Raw genomic sequence first — 16,175 nt, 5'->3', positions numbered from 1 at the left:
CCAGTGCAGCAGTGCCCAGGGAAACCCAGAATTGGTTAGCTGCGGGCCTCCGGAGCCCTGCCCTCCCAGGGTGCTGACTGGGAGAGCCAGGACCAGCCTGAAGCTGGGGAGGAAGGGGAGCGAGGAGGAGGGAGGGGAGCCTCACCGACCAGCCAACTGTGCCTGTCACCTGCTGCTCTTTAATAGGCAATTATTTTCTGGCTCCTAATTAACGCCCAAGTCCCCATGCTCACGGAGGGGGAGCGGGAGCCTAGAGCTCTGCTCACAGCCCTCCTGCTTTGATGGACAGAGCTCAGGAAAGACCATCTCCCTGCGGCCCTGGCCACCTCCCAGCCGGGCCCCAGAGCCCCTGCACTGTGCGCAGAGGTATCAATGCTCAGGTCTGTCTCTCCCCATGTCAAAGCTACATCGGTTCTTACTGGTCTGTCACTTCGTAAGGAGAAAACTAGAGTGGAGGACACCAACTCAGGACCAACCGGGGGTCACTGCAGCTGGACCACAATGGGCTTCTGTACTGGATGGAGACAGACAACAGCCCCAGCCCCAGCCCCAGGGAAAGCAAGCCTTGGTTGAAATCAGGGGCGGGGAGCCCAGAGCATCCAGAGAGAGCGCCCCCCAGGCCCTCTTCTGGTCTTGGCGTGACTGTCTGGTGACTGGTGACTCAGTGCTCAGAACTGGATGAATGGGGCTTCCTCCTGTCCCAGCTGGGCTGTTGGGTCTGTCCTCTTTAGATCTATTTCCTGGCCAGAGCAGGGTCTTCTGTAGTTCTCCAACCAGCCCCCACACTTGGGACTCTCAGGAGGGTCTATGAACCGAACCACCCACAGAGGCACAGGAAAACACATGCCCAAGTATAAAAACTACATCTAGAAAGAAATAGAAAAGAGATGGGGCATGGTGGGGCACGCCTGTAATCCTGGTACTTGGGAGGCCGAGACAGGAGGATCTCAGGTTCGAGGGCAGCCTCAGCCAAGTAGTGAGACTCATCAACCTACCAAGATCCTGTTTCAAAATAAAAAATATAGAGCAGGGCATGGTGGTGCACACCTGTAATCTCAGTACTTGGGAGGCTGAGACAGGAGGACCACAGGTTCAAGAACAGCCTCAGCAAGTAGTGAGACTCTTAGCAAACATGCGTAACTGTTTCCAAATAAGAAATAAAAATCAGGCTGGGAGTTGTAGCTCAAAGGTAGAATGCCTCTGGATTCAATCCCCATCCCCAGAAACACACACACACACACACACACACACACACACACATACATACACACACACACACGGCTGGGGGCACAGCTCAGAGGCAGAATGCCCCTGGGTTCAATCCCTAGTACCCAAAACAAAACAGAAACATCTCCTTCCACCTTCTGGCACTTGTCTCGGAGAATGGGTGGACAACCAAGGCTCCCCGTGCAGGAGCTCAGGGGTCCAGTCCCCTGGGGGGCTGAGGATTGACCATGGCACTAATACCCGGTCAAGGTGGACACTGGAGACACAGCTGGGTGTAGTGCCAGGTGCCCTTTCTGTTGTCCCCAACACTGCTCAGTGGCCACACGGCTGGCTGGGGTCTCCTTTCCACGCAGGGGTCGTAGGGGCTTGGGACAGGCCAGGCACCAGCTCCCCCTGTGTGATCTGCGAACTCACAGGTGAGGTAGGATCGGGAAGCGGTTACAGACCACTGAACCTGGTCGGGACCTTTCAGCCCCCCAGGGCACCTGCTCCTAAGGGCATCTTCTGGTGCTCCCACGGACCATCGATGCAGCCACTACCCGACCTGTGAGACCCATGCCCTCCTGTCGCCATCTTCTCTACTCTCTGCTGCACACTTAAAAGCCTGTCCTGTTCATCTGAACACTTGGAGCAAGAGCAGAATCCCCTTCCATGTGTTTTTTTTTTTTTCCCCCAGCTCTTTCGTTTCTCTCCCTACAGGATATTATGTTGGACACATGCAGCCTCAGGGCCAGCATCACCCAATGGTTTGTATCCATGGGTCCTACGCACTGTGAGAGCCTCTGTATGAAGTGACGTGGAATATCTCAGTAACTGTAGACAAGGGAAGCAAGCCTCAGAGAAGTTAAGGCATCTGCCCACGGTTACACAGCGCTAGAACTGGAATTCAATCCAGCCAGTGGGATGGCAGAGCCCTGCGCCTAGCCCCTTGGCCCTGCCACAGCCGGTGCCCAGGAGAGCGACTGCTCCCGCAGCCCCACTGCCCAGTTCTATCCTCGTCTTGGCTCCAGTCAAGTATGCTTGACAGCAGAAGGCGCTCCATGGGCATCGGAACCAACCAGCTTCCAGACTCCCGCGTTTGGGGAGAGACCCCTGGTCAGACTACAGGGGAAATGGCCCAGACAGGAGCCACCCAGAGCCAGACTTCTGTCCAGGTCTACTGCACTCACTGCCCATGCAGCGCCTGCCCCCACTGTGGGCAGGACCTGGATGGAGCAGGTGCAGTGAGGACAGGAAGTGGATGCCCCCTGGAGCACAAGGGCTCTGGCTGTGAGTGGGTCTCTCTGGCTCAGCTCCACCTACTCACGGGTTTCAGGGTCGCTAGGGCAGGGGCAGGTCCCACCAGCCACAGCTGCTGGCAAGACAAGTGCTGGGGGGTAGTGAAGCCAGGAGTGTCCTTACCACCCCTCCCCCACCCGGGGGTCTTCCTGACCCAGCTGGGAGTGTAGATTTCTTCCAGTAGAGAGGAGAAAAACAGTACTGGGACCCGGCTGCAGGATCTGGGACTCCCCCCCATAACACAGCTGTCTCTGAAATCATATCCGCCTCTTTTCATGCATTCATCAGGAGAGGAAGATTCCCTGGAGCTACCCCCAGGCAGCCACATTCTCAGGGAACCTCTCCTTCCCCTGGCAGGGTCTGGGAGAGGAGGGGCGGGCCCACTGCAGGGCCTCCAGGCTCCTCAGTTTCCCATCAGCAGGAAGAGGTCGATTCTACCCTCCTCCTGGAAGGGCAGGCACCAACTGCCAGGGCCCGAAGGCAGCTGGGGCACAAGGGTATTATTAGACTCCTGGTCACTGGCCCTGGCTCTCGGGCAGTGGACACCCTGCCGGATTAGGATCCCTGGGCACTAAGGAGCAGGCCTGGAGGTGGCTGAGGCAAGCAGGGGACTCCCGGGCAAGCCTCCAGGGAGGCCCAGCGTGGCCCACTGCCCGACACCAGGGGACTGGGCTATCGTGACCTTGCAGGCAGAGGCCATTGGGGTCAAAGTCCTGAGATGTACACCTAGCTCTGGACAGATGGGCCTCATCCTGGGCTGCCCAGCCCCTGGATATCTCTGACCCAATCAAAGGAACTGACTCAGGCAGGAAGCAGGGGCCAGGGTAGGCTGGACCACACCTGAGACAGGCAGGGGAGCGGCTCAGTCTGGGGAGCAGAGAGGTGAAGGAGCCCGAGCCCTGGCCCTGCCTATGGGGTGCAGAGACCGGCAGAGGGAGGGCCAAAGTGCAAGGAGTCCATAAGCCAAGACCCCAGAATTCCAGCTCCCCCAAGCTATGGGTGTGTGTGTTGGGGGTGGGGGAAGCAGGGACCGGGCAGCTCCCCCAAAAGAGGACAAAGCGAGGAGGCTGGCTGCCGACCCAAGGGGGAACTCAGGACGACGGCGCGAGATGGGGATGATCGGACGTTCCCTCCCTTCCCTAACACAAACACAACCCAAGCGGCTGTGGCCTGGCTGCGCTCTCAGGGAGGCGGCCCCCGCCGCCCCCCGCCCTGGAGCCTCCCAGAAGGGGCCGGGGCGGAGGTCTGGGCAGGAGCCCCCAACCCTGCGGGCCGGGGCCGGGAGCAGGGGCTCCAGACACTTTCTGCCCAAACTTCTCCCGGGCCGCCCGCTTCCGGAAGGAGCGCGCGGGGCGCTGGAACCTCCAAAGGAGGATTCCGGGGCGCGCTCGGCTTCCCCGCGGCGCGCACTCACCTCCTGGTAACTCTCGTCGCCCGGGTTGAACGTGCTGTCCACCGGCTGCAGGCGCAGGCCCAGGTGCGGGACGCCGTGCAGCCACACGACCCACCAGGGCGCGAGGTACTCCACGCGCGCCGCGGGCATGGCTGGCCCCACTGCCGCCGCCCGCCGGGGCCGCCGCCGCCGGCCCGGGACGCGCGAGACCACGCCCACCGGGCCACGCCCACCCGGACCGGGCCACGCCCAGCCCAGAGAGTTAGCCCCGCCCCGGCCCCGCCCCGGAGACGCCTTTGAGCCGCGGGGCTTGAGCCCAGAAGCTAGCGGCTGCTTTCTAGCCTGGGGTCTGTCTGTCCTGGCGGGATGGGCGGAAGAGGAGGGAGAGCCCGGGGCTGCTGCTTAAGATTTCACACCTCAGGGCCGAGGGGAGCGAGTGCCCCCCGCAGTCCTGAGAGGCCAGGGTGGTCCCCTGGGCTTGTCAGAGGGTGAGTAGATTGGGACGGGGGAGGGAGCGGCTTTCAGCCCGGCTCACTCCTAAATTCTCAGAAATAAGCCTTGGTCTCTGCCCTCGGGGCTCCAGCTGTCTGTCTGCAAGACATCCGGAGTGAGGACCGGGTGTTTTGGCGAGCAAGGAAAGTTGCTCGATTCTTTTGGCAGCGCACCTTGCCCACTCGGGAAGGCTTCGTCAGTGCTAGGTTAGAGGGGGCTTTGGGTGAAATCGGAATCGGGTGGGGCAGCTTCCCGGGACAGTTACGCTCAGTGGGGCCCCTAGAGCCCTCGGCCTTCAGTCTGCTTACAGAGTTCCCAGACTGCAAACAGCTTGGAGTGACCGGAGCTAGCTCAGGCTGGAGGTCAGGTGAGGGCAGGCCAAGGCGTCTCAACTGGATCGGACTTGGAGGCAAAGCTGGAAAACCAGCCTCAGGGTGTGTAGAGATGTGGCAGACTCGGTGAGAAAGGGTACCCAGGAGGGACCCCGGGGTCTTCAGCTCAGGCGACTGGGTGGAAGAAGGTGCCCTGCAAACAACGCTGCTGGGGCGGGGGCTGGGGGAGACCACAGACTACTCCATCAAAGAGCCTGGGATCTGGGGCAGTAGCCTTTCCCAGTACACTAGAGGCTGAGTCAGAAAGATTGCAGAGTGGAGACCAGCCTCAGCACCTAGACTCAACAATCCAGTGAAACCCTGTTTTTTTTGGGGGGGGGAGGGTGTCTGGGGATGGAACCCAGGGGCATTCTACCTCTGAGCTACACCCCCTGCCCTATTTTTTATTCTTTATTTTGAAACAGGGTCTCACTAAGTTGCAGAGGGCCTCATTAAGCAGCTGATCCTTCCGTCTCAGCCTCCCAAATGCTGGGATTAGAAGCCTGGGATTAGAAGTGTGGGCCACCACGCTGGCTGAGACCCTGTTTTAAAACAATATATGTAGCAGGGCGTGGTGGCGCACGCTTCTAAAACCCGGGCTTGGGAGGCAGAGACAGGAGAATGACACTTGTTCGAAGCCAGCCTCGCTGGCTTAAGAGACCCTGTTTCCAAGTAAAAATATAAAATAGGTCTGGGAGTGTAGCCCCAGGGTAGAAGAGTTTCTAGGAACCCCAGTACCACCAAGAAAGGAAAAAAATATATATATATATATATATATATATATATATATATATATATATGTAGTTGGACATGGTGGTGCACACTTATAATCTCAGCATTTGAGAGGCTGAGACAGGAGGATCACGGTTCACGGACAGCCGTAGCTACTTAATCAGGCCCTCTGCAATTTAGTGAGACCTTTCAAAATAAATACTGCAGGGCGAGGTGATGCATGCTTGTAATCCCAGCATTTGGGAGGCTAAGGAGGTTTGCTGTTCATGGACAGCCTCAGCTACTTAGTGAGGCTTTCTGCAACTCAGTGAGATCCTGTTTCAAAATAATTTAAAAATAGGGCTGGGGGGTGTAGTTTGGAGGTAGAATGCCCAGGGCTCAATCCCCAGTATAAAATATAAACAAATAGTTCCTGGAGCCAGAAGAGGCCTGCCCTGGTCAGAGCCCCTCCTCCAGGTCTTCCTAATGCTGCACAGCTGCCATCTTACCCACACATATCAACTCTGGGGCAGAGGAGGCCGAGGACTGGCTCATTCTCCCCTTGGGGATCCTTTCACTAATTCACCATTTTACGAGGCATGTTTTAGGGGGTACGGTGATAAATAAAGCACACATTCCTGTCCACCTGGTGTTTAGAGTCTGGTCAGGGAGGCCTGTTCTGATCTTGTAAACCTGGTAAGTGCTTTGAAGAGCCCTGTGTTGGTATGTAGGGGAGGAGGTTGGGGAAGTTCCCTAAAGAACCACCGTGAGATGATTTGACGAGGGGAGGGGGTCATCTAGGGTATCCTGGGATCGGGTTCGCAGAGTGAGGAACAAGACCCTGGGGAAATCCAGTCTGGGGACTCAGAGTGGACACTGAACTGCAGGGCAGCCCTGACCACTCTGGCTGCTTGTCAGGGATTGGGGAGGGATTTGGGGGGTAATGGAAATGTTCTTTGGATTGAGAAGTGTTTATACAGCTGTAAAGGTTTAAGATTCATAGAACTGTGCTGTGGTGGTGTACACCTGTAATTCCAGCACTTGGGAGGTTGAGATAGGAGGACCCAAGGTTTGAGGACAGCTTTAGAAACCTAGTGAGACTTTCAACAACCTAAGAAGACCCTGTTTCAAAACAAGACAAAAATGGATAAAAGGGTTGGGGACATATAGCTCAGAGGTAAAAAGCCCTTGGGCTCAAACTCCAGTACCACACACACACACACACACACAAAATTCATAGAATGCCTGTCAAAATGTTTGAATTCACATGTAGATTCACTTTATTTTTATTATTATTTTTTTGGTGGTACTGGGGGTGGAACCCAGAGGCTTTCTACCTCCGGGCTATACTCCCAGACCTTTTTTATATTTTATTTGGAAACAGGGTCTCACTAAGTTGCTGAAAGCCTAAGTAGCTGAGGCTGGCTTCGAACCCGTGCAATCCTGTCTCAGCCTCCCAAGCGCAGGGATTACAAGTGTGCGCCACCACGCCCAGCTGTAGATTCACTTTCAAATTAAGCACCTCTAAGAGAAATGATGGGTAAAGATACTGGTAAGTGAAGGCTCCAGGGAACGGTCTGACCTTTAACCCCCACTACTGCCCACAGTGGGCACCACCTGATCCAGGGCCCGAGGATGCAGTCACAGGCCACCCTGCCCTCCCAGCACTGCCTACACAGGTTAAAGCTGCCCTACTTGCTACAAACCTTCCCAGTCCATCAGACTGGAGCTACAAGGATGCCATTCCCCTAGGAGACAGTAGCAGCTGTGACTGGGGGTGGGGCAGGCGTGGCATAGCTGACTTCTGGAGCAGGGCTGCCCAGTGAGTTTGAAAACACCCACTTAACCAGAACCGCTGGAGTCGGTCCTGGCCACCAGGAAAGTGCCTCAGGTGAGCGGGCACAGCCCTGGTAGAGGACTGCACGGACGGGTACCTTTTCTAGATGGGACACACTCCTAAATGCTTTAGGATGAGGGCTACCGATGGTATGGCTGGCTATATCTTGGCCTGTAAACTACTGAGCTCCCTCTCCTGGAGTAAACAAAGCCAGTGTCTTCCTCTGGTGCTAGAACCCAGGGGCATTCTACCTCTGAGCTACAATCCCAGCCCGATCTAAGTTGTGGAGGGTCTAAGTAGTGGGGGCTGTCCTTGAACCTGTCTCTGCCCTCCCAAGTACCGGGATTATAAACCATGCCCTGCCCAAACCTGGTGTCTTTTAATAGGTCTGAATGGATCAAAAAACCTCCTAGCCTTGAAGCTCTTACAGAAGCACCTTAGTGTTACAACTGGCTTGAACACCTAACACAATACCAGGTACATGGCTCATCACCCGTGGTTCTGGAGATTACACTCGGGGGCATTCTACCTCTGAGCTACACCTCCAGCCCAATTTCATTTTTATTCAAACAGGGTCTCATAAAGTTGCAGAGGCTGGCTGCAAACCTGATACTCAGGCTCCCAAATCCTCGGATTATAAAGGTGCAGCATCATACCTGGTTAGCACTTTTTAAAATCAGAGCTAAGAAAAAACCCATCACAGGCACGTATACTTTCAGGTAAATTCTAAGTCACCATTTCCCAGTCTTTGCGGGCTATTGTAGCGCGGCGCCACCTTGTGGCCAGCCTAAGCAAAAACCATAACTCAATCAGAATTTTACCTAGAGTTCCCAAATTTAAAAACGATTAACTTATTAACTCATTTGAGGCCACTGACGAAGGTATTAACATGGCTACTCCCACCTGAGGAGACAGGTGAAGGCAGATCTCAAAACCACGCAAGCTGGGCATGGCAGGTTGGAGAGCCTCGGCCAGCTAGGCAGAATGCCCCTGGGTTCGAGCCCCAGCACCACAAAACCACCACCACCCCAAGTCACACAAATCGGCCAGTAGCAGGAAGAGGACCACACAGCCAGGTGGCCAGGGCCCCATAGGGACTCGAGAGCAGGAGCCAGCATGCAGAGCCCTCAGCTCTAAGCTCCACTCCCCAGCCTGGGGTGTGTCTGCTCCTGAGCCCGCGCCCTTCAAGCCGAGCTGTGGGCTGCCCTGAGTCTCCCTGTCGGCCCTGCCTTCACCACACTGAACCCACAACTCCCATCTTGCAGGAGAATCGCCAGCCTCTAACCAACAGCCCCTAACCGGGCAGGAGGCTTCGACACAACCCGACGCCAAGGGCAGCAGCTCAGCGTGCAGCTGCTCGCCAAGAGCTCTCAGCAGCCCCAGAGGGCAGCTCATCCTCTCTAAACTACCTCTAGGTCTTGGGGTGCTTATGGCTTATTTCCAGGGTCATTTGCTCTTCTGCTCACTTTCAAATTTAGACTAACCAAGGGCTGGCTGTTAGCTGGGCATGATGGCCACGCTTGTAATCCCAACACTTGGGAGGCTGAGACAAGCTCATGGCCAGGCCAGCCTAATCTACTTTGTGAGGCCCTATCTCAAAATAAAAGTAGGACTGACTGAGGGGTGTAGATGGGAGATAGAATGCCCCGCATTCTATCCCCAGTACTGGGGGGGGGGGGGGGGGAGAGAAATAGCAGCTTTATTTGTCCATTGAATTGAGATCCCAGCCCAAGATCCAGGGATACAAGGAGGAAGCAATCAGGACCCACCATCCTTCCCATTCCCAAAGACAAAGGACACCCGACACTTTATAAAGTTTTTAATACAGTTCAAATCAGCTCATTTCAGCTCCTTCACCGCCAAACCTAGAGGGAGACACAAAGGGGCGCGTTAGAGAACTTTAACTTGGCGTTTGATAAGAACACTCCCAGACCTGGCCCAGATTTAATTGGCTCCCTCAGCTGGCAATTAGGGACCGCCAGCACCAGCACCCCGCGTGCAAGGCAGCCACAAGAATTACCCCGAATCTCTTTGCTTGTGGTGGGGTTCTACCTCTGAACTATATCCCAACTCTTTGGTTTGAAACAGGGTCTCACTAGTTGCGGAGTCTTGCTACATTGCCGAGGCTATGAGCCTCCTGCCTCAGCCTCCCAAGTACTGGGATTGCAGGCGTGCACCACCACGCTCAGCTGGCCAGGAGAATTCAATGGGGCATAAACTTCCTCTAGCAAGGGAAGCCATTTCTGATACCAGGCTAACCTGAGGATCACCAACACCCATCCCTTGCACCGTCGACAAGAGCACGCACTAAACCACAGCGGCCACACAGAACCCCTGGGCCTGACACTCACCCGGGGGCAGCGACTGCTTCAGTTTCTCTGCCTTCTCCTTGTCTGTGATGACCAAGGTATACAGGTACCTGCTGCAGCGGACTTTGAACTTCACATTATCCTTGTTCTTCTTTATCTTGACAGCTATCGAGGAGATCAGAATTAATGAAAAACTATCAGAGAAGACAGGTTTCAATAGATACAGCTCACAGGCTTCGCAAGCACTTGGTGCTGGCAACTGGTTGGCCAACACCCCTGCCAGTCACAGGCACCACCCACCTGCCCCGCCCCTCTGCCTCCAGTCTCGCTCCCCCCCCCCCCTGACACTCCTGCGCCTGGCTCACTCAACTTTAACTCACTTGCACAGCCGGGGCGTGGTGGTGCATGTTTATAATCCCAGTACTTGGGAGATTGAGACAGGAGGATCCGTCAAGTTTGAAGCCAGCCTCAGCTACTTAGTGAGACCCTGTTTCCAAATAAAATATAAGATAGCCTGGGAGTGTAGCCCAGAGGTTCCATCCCTAGTACAACAAACAAACAAAAACACACAGGCACAGCTGGGCGTGGTGGCCCTGGCTTGTAATCCCAGTACTTGGGAGGCTAAGCAGGAGATCACAGGTTCAAAGCCAGCCCTGGCAATTTAGCAAGGCCCTATACAACTTAATGAGACCCTGTTTCCAAATAAATAAAATCATGCTGGGGATGTAGCTCAGAGGTAGCATGGCCCTGGGTTCAATCCTCAGTATCACCCCCACAAGAACTCCCCAAAACAGGTGCACCTGGGACATTGAAAACAGTATCATGCAACATTCCACACTGATCTAATGTTACTTTTTAATAAGGGACAGAATACTTCATAAAGAAAGGAGACCAGTTCTCTGGGGGGATAACTAACTCCCCTCCGGAAGGTCTGCAGGTACCTGACACTTTGGGGCAGTAACACTGAGCTTCTTCTTCTGGAAGACCTGCATGCACAGGGCTTCTCAATCCTGCCACGGGATCACAGCTTAGACAAGCACCCCCAAGCCCCTGGGACAGGACTTGAAGTTGCAGAGCCTGCGTTTCCCTCTATCCGGCTGGCAGCGAGGTGGCTGCTGGGGGACATCTGCTTTCCCAGGAGTGAGCTGGCCATTTTATGTACTTGTCAAATCCCTTGTTGCAACTTCCTTAAAAACCACTCAAGACGCGGCGGCAGCGCAGTGTTATAAAAGCAGTGAAGTGCACAGTGCTTCAACCCAAGAACCCAACAGACAGCACTCACCCTCATGAAAGCAGATTAACTTGTACCGCGATCCTGCAACTCCACTTCTGCTAGTAACTGCTGAAGGCGCAGCGCTTCAAGAAGCGGAAACGTGGCCCAGAGCCCGCCAACCATTGGTGGCCTTGGCCCATATTTTTAATGAATGCAGACACCTGGAATTCCCTTCAAGCCAATTCGTTCCAGCATCCTACCATAATGCATAGCCTCCAGCAGCTGTTTCACTCTTGAAAACTAAGCTGAACCCCATTTCTAAAGACATATGGCTCTCTTCAAAGTGTCTATTCAGCATCACCACGCCGAAGAACCAACACAGCAATTCCACTTCTAGATATATATCCAAGACTTGAAAAGAACGGCCAGAGAAACATCTGCACACACGTCCACTGCAGCACGATCAACACCCAAACCCCGGAAGCAGCCAGCCCAGCCCACCAGCTGGTGAATGTGGAATAAAGCCTGGCGATCCACTCTGACCACTCACCCGTCCAGCGACACACACTGCAACGGGGATGAACCCCGAGGACATCATGCCAAGCGAAATAAGCCACAGAGGCCAACGCCAAATGCTGCCGCCAATGGGGCCAAGAGCAGTCAAACCCAGGTATAGAAAGTGCTGCCTGGCGTAGCTGTGCACAACTGTAACCCCCACAGCTGGACGGTTGAGACAGGAGGAGCACAGGCCCCGAGGCTGGAGATGTAGTGCAGTCAGAGCACCCCAGGTTCACTCCCAGCACGGGGGAGCGGGAGTAGGTTGGTAAGGACAGAAGGCACGGGGGTTAAGGGTTTAATGGGGACCAAGTTTCAGTTTTAAAAGATGAGTTTTTTGGAGATGGGCAAGGATGCTGGTTGCACAACAATGTGAATGTGTCTAATGCCAATAAACTATGCTTAAAGAGACAAGAGTATTGCAGGTTCCAACCAGCCTGAGCGACTTGGTGAGACCTTGTAAGACAAGTAAAATAGGGCTGGAGGTGGTTAGTGTAGCTTGGAGGTAGAATGCCCCTGGGTTCAATCTCCAGCTCCCCCACCCACCAAAGAGCCAAGAGCAAACTCTCTTGTATTTTATATTTAAAAAGGTTTATTTAACACCGGCTGAACATCTTTTGTACCACAACCCCATTTTCATAAGCCACTACCTGAAACAAGGTTCCCAAACTGATATTTCTTTTCCCGGTCTGGAACCCAGGGGCATTTGACCTCTGAGCCACACTTCCTGCCCTACCTTTATCCTTTATTTTGAAACAGGGTCTCACTAAGATGCGGAGGGCCTAAGTAGCTGAGGCTGTTTGCGAACTGTGACCCTCTGGTTTCAGCCTCCCGAATGCTGGCTGGGATTACAAGCGTGCGCCACCACACCCGGCTCCAAACTGATATTTCTTAACCTGTCACATCTAACCCGACTCTTAACCTGTCACATCTAACCCGACTCACGCACCGATCTTGCCAGGCACAAACACAAGATGCAGCTCCCGTCGCCACTGCATTTATTTATTTAGTTCTGTGGCAATGCGGATGAGCTGGCGCTCACTCTACCACGGAACTACATTAGCAGCTCTTTATTTCGAGACCAGGTCGCCCGTGCTGGCCTCTAACTTATGATCCCCCTGCCGCAGCCTTTGGAGTAGCTAAGATCACAGGTGTGCACCACCAAGCCGGGCTGACAGCCAGTTTTAAAGATGGCACCATATTTAACTCAGGAGAATAGCCCAGTATTGGTAGATCTGGGACTTTGGCAGGCCGTGAAGTGACAAGCTGAGTTAAACGTCGAGCTGACTGACAGTCTCTCTGCAGCATGACCATACGCAGAAGCACACCATCACCGGCTGTCCCCATGTCCAGGGGTATGGATTCTTCTTCCCACTGGATGTTACTTGTTGCCACAGGTTATCTCCAGTTCATGCAGTACCAGAGGAGCAAAGATAACAGCCTGTTTTGTGTACTGGGACACACACACACACACACCTGGCCCTCTCTCTGCCCTTGTCACTTCCCTCTCCCTTGCTTACCATCTTTTGCTACTGCCACTGACAGCCCCAGAGACGGCCGGTGCTCAATTCACCCCAACAGGCCAGTCCAACAGGGTTCTACTGACACCAAGCACACAATTAAAAAAAAAAAAAAAAAAGAGCCTGGCGTGCACGCTTGTAATCCCTGCGCTTGGGAGGCTAAGAGGATGGTGCAGGTTCGAAGCCAGCCTCACCTGGCTTAAGAGACCCTGTTTCCAATTAAAATATAAAATACGTCTGGGAGTGTAGCTCGGAGGTAGAAGGCCCCTGGGTTCCATCCCCAGTGCAACCACCAAAAAGAAAAAAGAAAAACCTATTCCATATACAAAATGATAATAGTAATAATAATAAAAAAAAACCGATGCTAGGCCCTGAACGCAGAACCTTGTGCACAGCGCTACGTCCCCAGTCCTTTGCATTTTGAGACCGGGGTCTCGCAAAGTCGCCCCTGCTGTGGCTGGGTCCTCCGGCTCAGCTGCCTCGGTAGCTGGGGTTACTGGGATGTGGCCCCTGCCGGGTCTTCAGTCGACCGCAGACAAGGGGATGAGCACTGAGCTCCCCTCCGCACCGGCCCGCGGGCTTCCCGCCGCGTGCTGACCCGCCTCGCCCTCCACTTACACTTGGCATCCTTCCGCCTGGCCGTGAGCAGGAAATCCTTGATTTCTTCAATCTTCCGGGGCTGCAAAGCAAAAGGGGGCAAGTAAGCTACAGAGAGACCCTGGTGAGGGCCAAGGCACGGCGCCCTTGGGAAGGCCGTCCCCCCTCGCCCCGGGCCTCCCCGGGAAGAGGCCGGACTCACCATGGCGACGGGCGTGCAGCGCGGGCAGGCACCTGCGGCAAACGGAGCTCGGCGTTAACAGGGCGCGGCCCACACCCAGCTTCCCCTCCCGGCACCGAAATACCAGCCCCATCGCACTCCGTCCTCCTCCCCAGCACCCTCGATGGAAACCTGGGGTCCCCACACCGCACCTGGCTGTGGATTACCCCGGATTGCCCCTCTCCCCCGAGTACCGCCACAGAGACACTCACAGCAGGCGCCAAGAACCGAAAGGAACGGAAAAGAACGAGACTTCCGGTTCCGGGCAGTTAAACCTTCCCAACAGAGGAAACTGGGTACGGTGTCCGCCAAGGGTCAAGAAATATAATGCGTTCGCCCTTCTTGTTTCAGCAGCCCTGCCCCCTTCTGGTCTAGGTTGGTAGTGCAGCTCATGAAGCCCTGGACCGCCCCGCTGCTTGCTGACCCTCCGCCTGGCCTTCTTCCCTCTCCTCCGCCGGCCTTCTGCATCTATGTCCTCTTTAGATAACTCCCTCCACTCTATTATTTGCTTTTTTACGCTCAAGCTCCTCAAGACCCAGTCTGGCTTTGCTAGGTTTTATTTGAGATTCACTAGACCGGTGTAGATTGGATACGTAGGCAGAGAATTCCTGTGTGTGTGTGTGTGTGTGTGTGTGTGTGTGTGTGTGTGTGTGTGTGTGTGTGTGTTACTGGAAATTGAACCCAGGGTTGTTTTACCTCTCAACTATACCCCTTACAGGTTACCGACTTTATTTTATTTTATTTTTGTGGTACTGGGGATGGAACCCAGGGGCATTCTACCTCTTGAGTTCCACCTCAACTTTATTTTTTATTCTTTATTTGGAAAGAGGGTCTCACTGAGTTGCAGAGGGCCTCACTAAGTAGCTGAGGCTGTCTGCGAACCGCGATCCTAATGTCTCAGCCTCCCAAATGCTGGGATTACAAGTGTGCGCCACCACACCCGGCTTTGATTTTATTTTTATCCTCCACTTTTCCGTTATTTTCAAACTCTCTACACATGTCTACATTTTATTATATTTGTTTCCCCCGCATTTAATAACCACACCACAGAATGTAATTGCTGCGTGCTTATTACCACCCCGCAGCCCTCCCTAGCAGAAGGCTCACTTTGCACTGAGCTCTGCTGTGAACTCCGCCTCCTCCTAGCCTGCCTCCCTCGCTCCCTCTCTCCGGGTGAACAGCCCAGGTTGGGCCCCTGTGTGGGAGCTGATGAATCAGGGAGGAAGGAACCAATAGTCCTTGCTGGAGAGTGACCACAAAGGACTCTCGTGGTACTAGACAGTCTTTTAAAGATACAACCATGTTTCTTTAACTAGAAATGTGTCTGACTGTAAGGTGGGAAGAGCTCATTGGTAGAAGCTGCAGGTCTGGATGTGATCAGAGGCTCCTGGGTGCTTCCGCCTGACCAGAGCCCCCATTTCTCAGCCCTGGCCAATGCCCCGTCCTCTATGGAAGATTTCTCTCCGGTCTTTCCTATCTCTTCTAAAAACAACCGCCCCTTCGGCCAAATCAAGGGCCTCCACTTTCAGGCGTTTCAGACCTGCTGTCCTGACCCGCTGGGATGCTGCCCAAATCCTCCTTCAAAGCTCAGCTCGGCCTCTCCACCTTTGGGAGGATCTGTCACCCTGACTCCCATCGCTCCTGGCTCATTGCCGACAGGCTATGCATTCAACTTCACATATATCTGTACTGACTTTTCTTTTAGTACTGGAGACTGAACCCAAGGACATTCTACCTCTGAGCTATACCCCTAGCCCTGTTTTATTCTTTATTTTGAAACGGGATCTTGCTACTTAGGGTCTCACTAAGTAGCTGAGGCTGGCTGTGAACCTGTGATTCTCCTGTCTCAGCCTCCCAAGTACTGAGATTACAAGCGTGTGCCACCACGCTGGGTCTGCACTGACTTTTTTGTTTTGAAGACAAGGACAAGGCTGGGCATTTTGTGGATAACTGCTAGGATGCAATACTTATGTATACAGTAGGTGCTCAATGTCAACATCAGAGGATTCTCAAGCTGGATGCAGCCTCTGAGAGTGTCCCCTGAATGAAGGAGTGAATGGAGGGATGGAGACAGAGACAGAGGGGTGGGTGGAGTCCAGAAAGAGGTAGGGGCTAATGTTCCCAAAGCAATGCCCGATACACAGTAGGTGCTCAGCACACACTTGCTGAGTGACTGACGGGTGCTTCTCCTTAGGGCAGGGCCATCGGGACAGGGACGGGACGGGAGGAGGGGCTGCGCCTCTATTGGCAGTGATCCCGGGAGACAGATGTTCACCTACTTGAATTGTATAATTTAGGAGAACGTGGATGTGTAGTAACAAACACAAAAGCAAATTTGCTCAAGTGCCTGAGGCCCTCCAGCTCCCCAGAGGGGGCAATAACAAAATAAACCGCAGCTACTGAGCGGTGAGGTGGGACGAGGGAAGAGAGGGTGGAGGGGTGTGCTTGGGGA

General features: G+C 54.3%; 2 protein-coding genes across 3 annotated transcripts in view; both read right to left on the bottom strand.

Annotated features, from left to right (window-relative positions):
• Window positions 1–4,048, bottom strand: part of TTYH2 (tweety family member 2) — a gene marked incomplete at both ends in the record, with an annotated part of 37,429 nt that extends 33,381 nt beyond the window's left edge. For both annotated transcript variants that reach the window (XM_080712616.1, XM_080712617.1), the window contains one exon: window positions 3,920–4,048. In XM_080712616.1, coding sequence (XP_080568742.1) covers window positions 3,920–4,048 — 129 coding nt within the window. The remainder of the gene's footprint in view (window positions 1–3,919) is intronic.
• A 5,065-nt stretch (window positions 4,049–9,113) lies between these two features.
• RPL38 (ribosomal protein L38) lies at window positions 9,114–13,942 on the bottom strand. Its single transcript, XM_080712419.1, has 5 exons — window positions 13,876–13,942; window positions 13,706–13,737; window positions 13,525–13,585; window positions 9,661–9,783; window positions 9,114–9,174 (listed from the first exon to the last, which is right to left on the bottom strand). Exons 2-5 carry the CDS (start codon window positions 13,706–13,708, stop codon window positions 9,149–9,151), a joined length of 213 nt encoding a protein of 70 aa, XP_080568545.1. The 5' UTR covers window positions 13,709–13,737; window positions 13,876–13,942; the 3' UTR covers window positions 9,114–9,148.
• Window positions 13,943–16,175: the final 2,233 nt, after the last annotated feature.

This window comes from Muscardinus avellanarius, assembly GCF_963383645.1.
Source record: "Muscardinus avellanarius genome assembly, chromosome: 16".
NCBI lineage: Eukaryota > Metazoa > Chordata > Mammalia > Rodentia > Gliridae > Muscardinus > Muscardinus avellanarius.
Note: the sequence above shows the minus strand (reverse complement) of the source record. Positions and strands in the feature narration are given on the sequence as shown.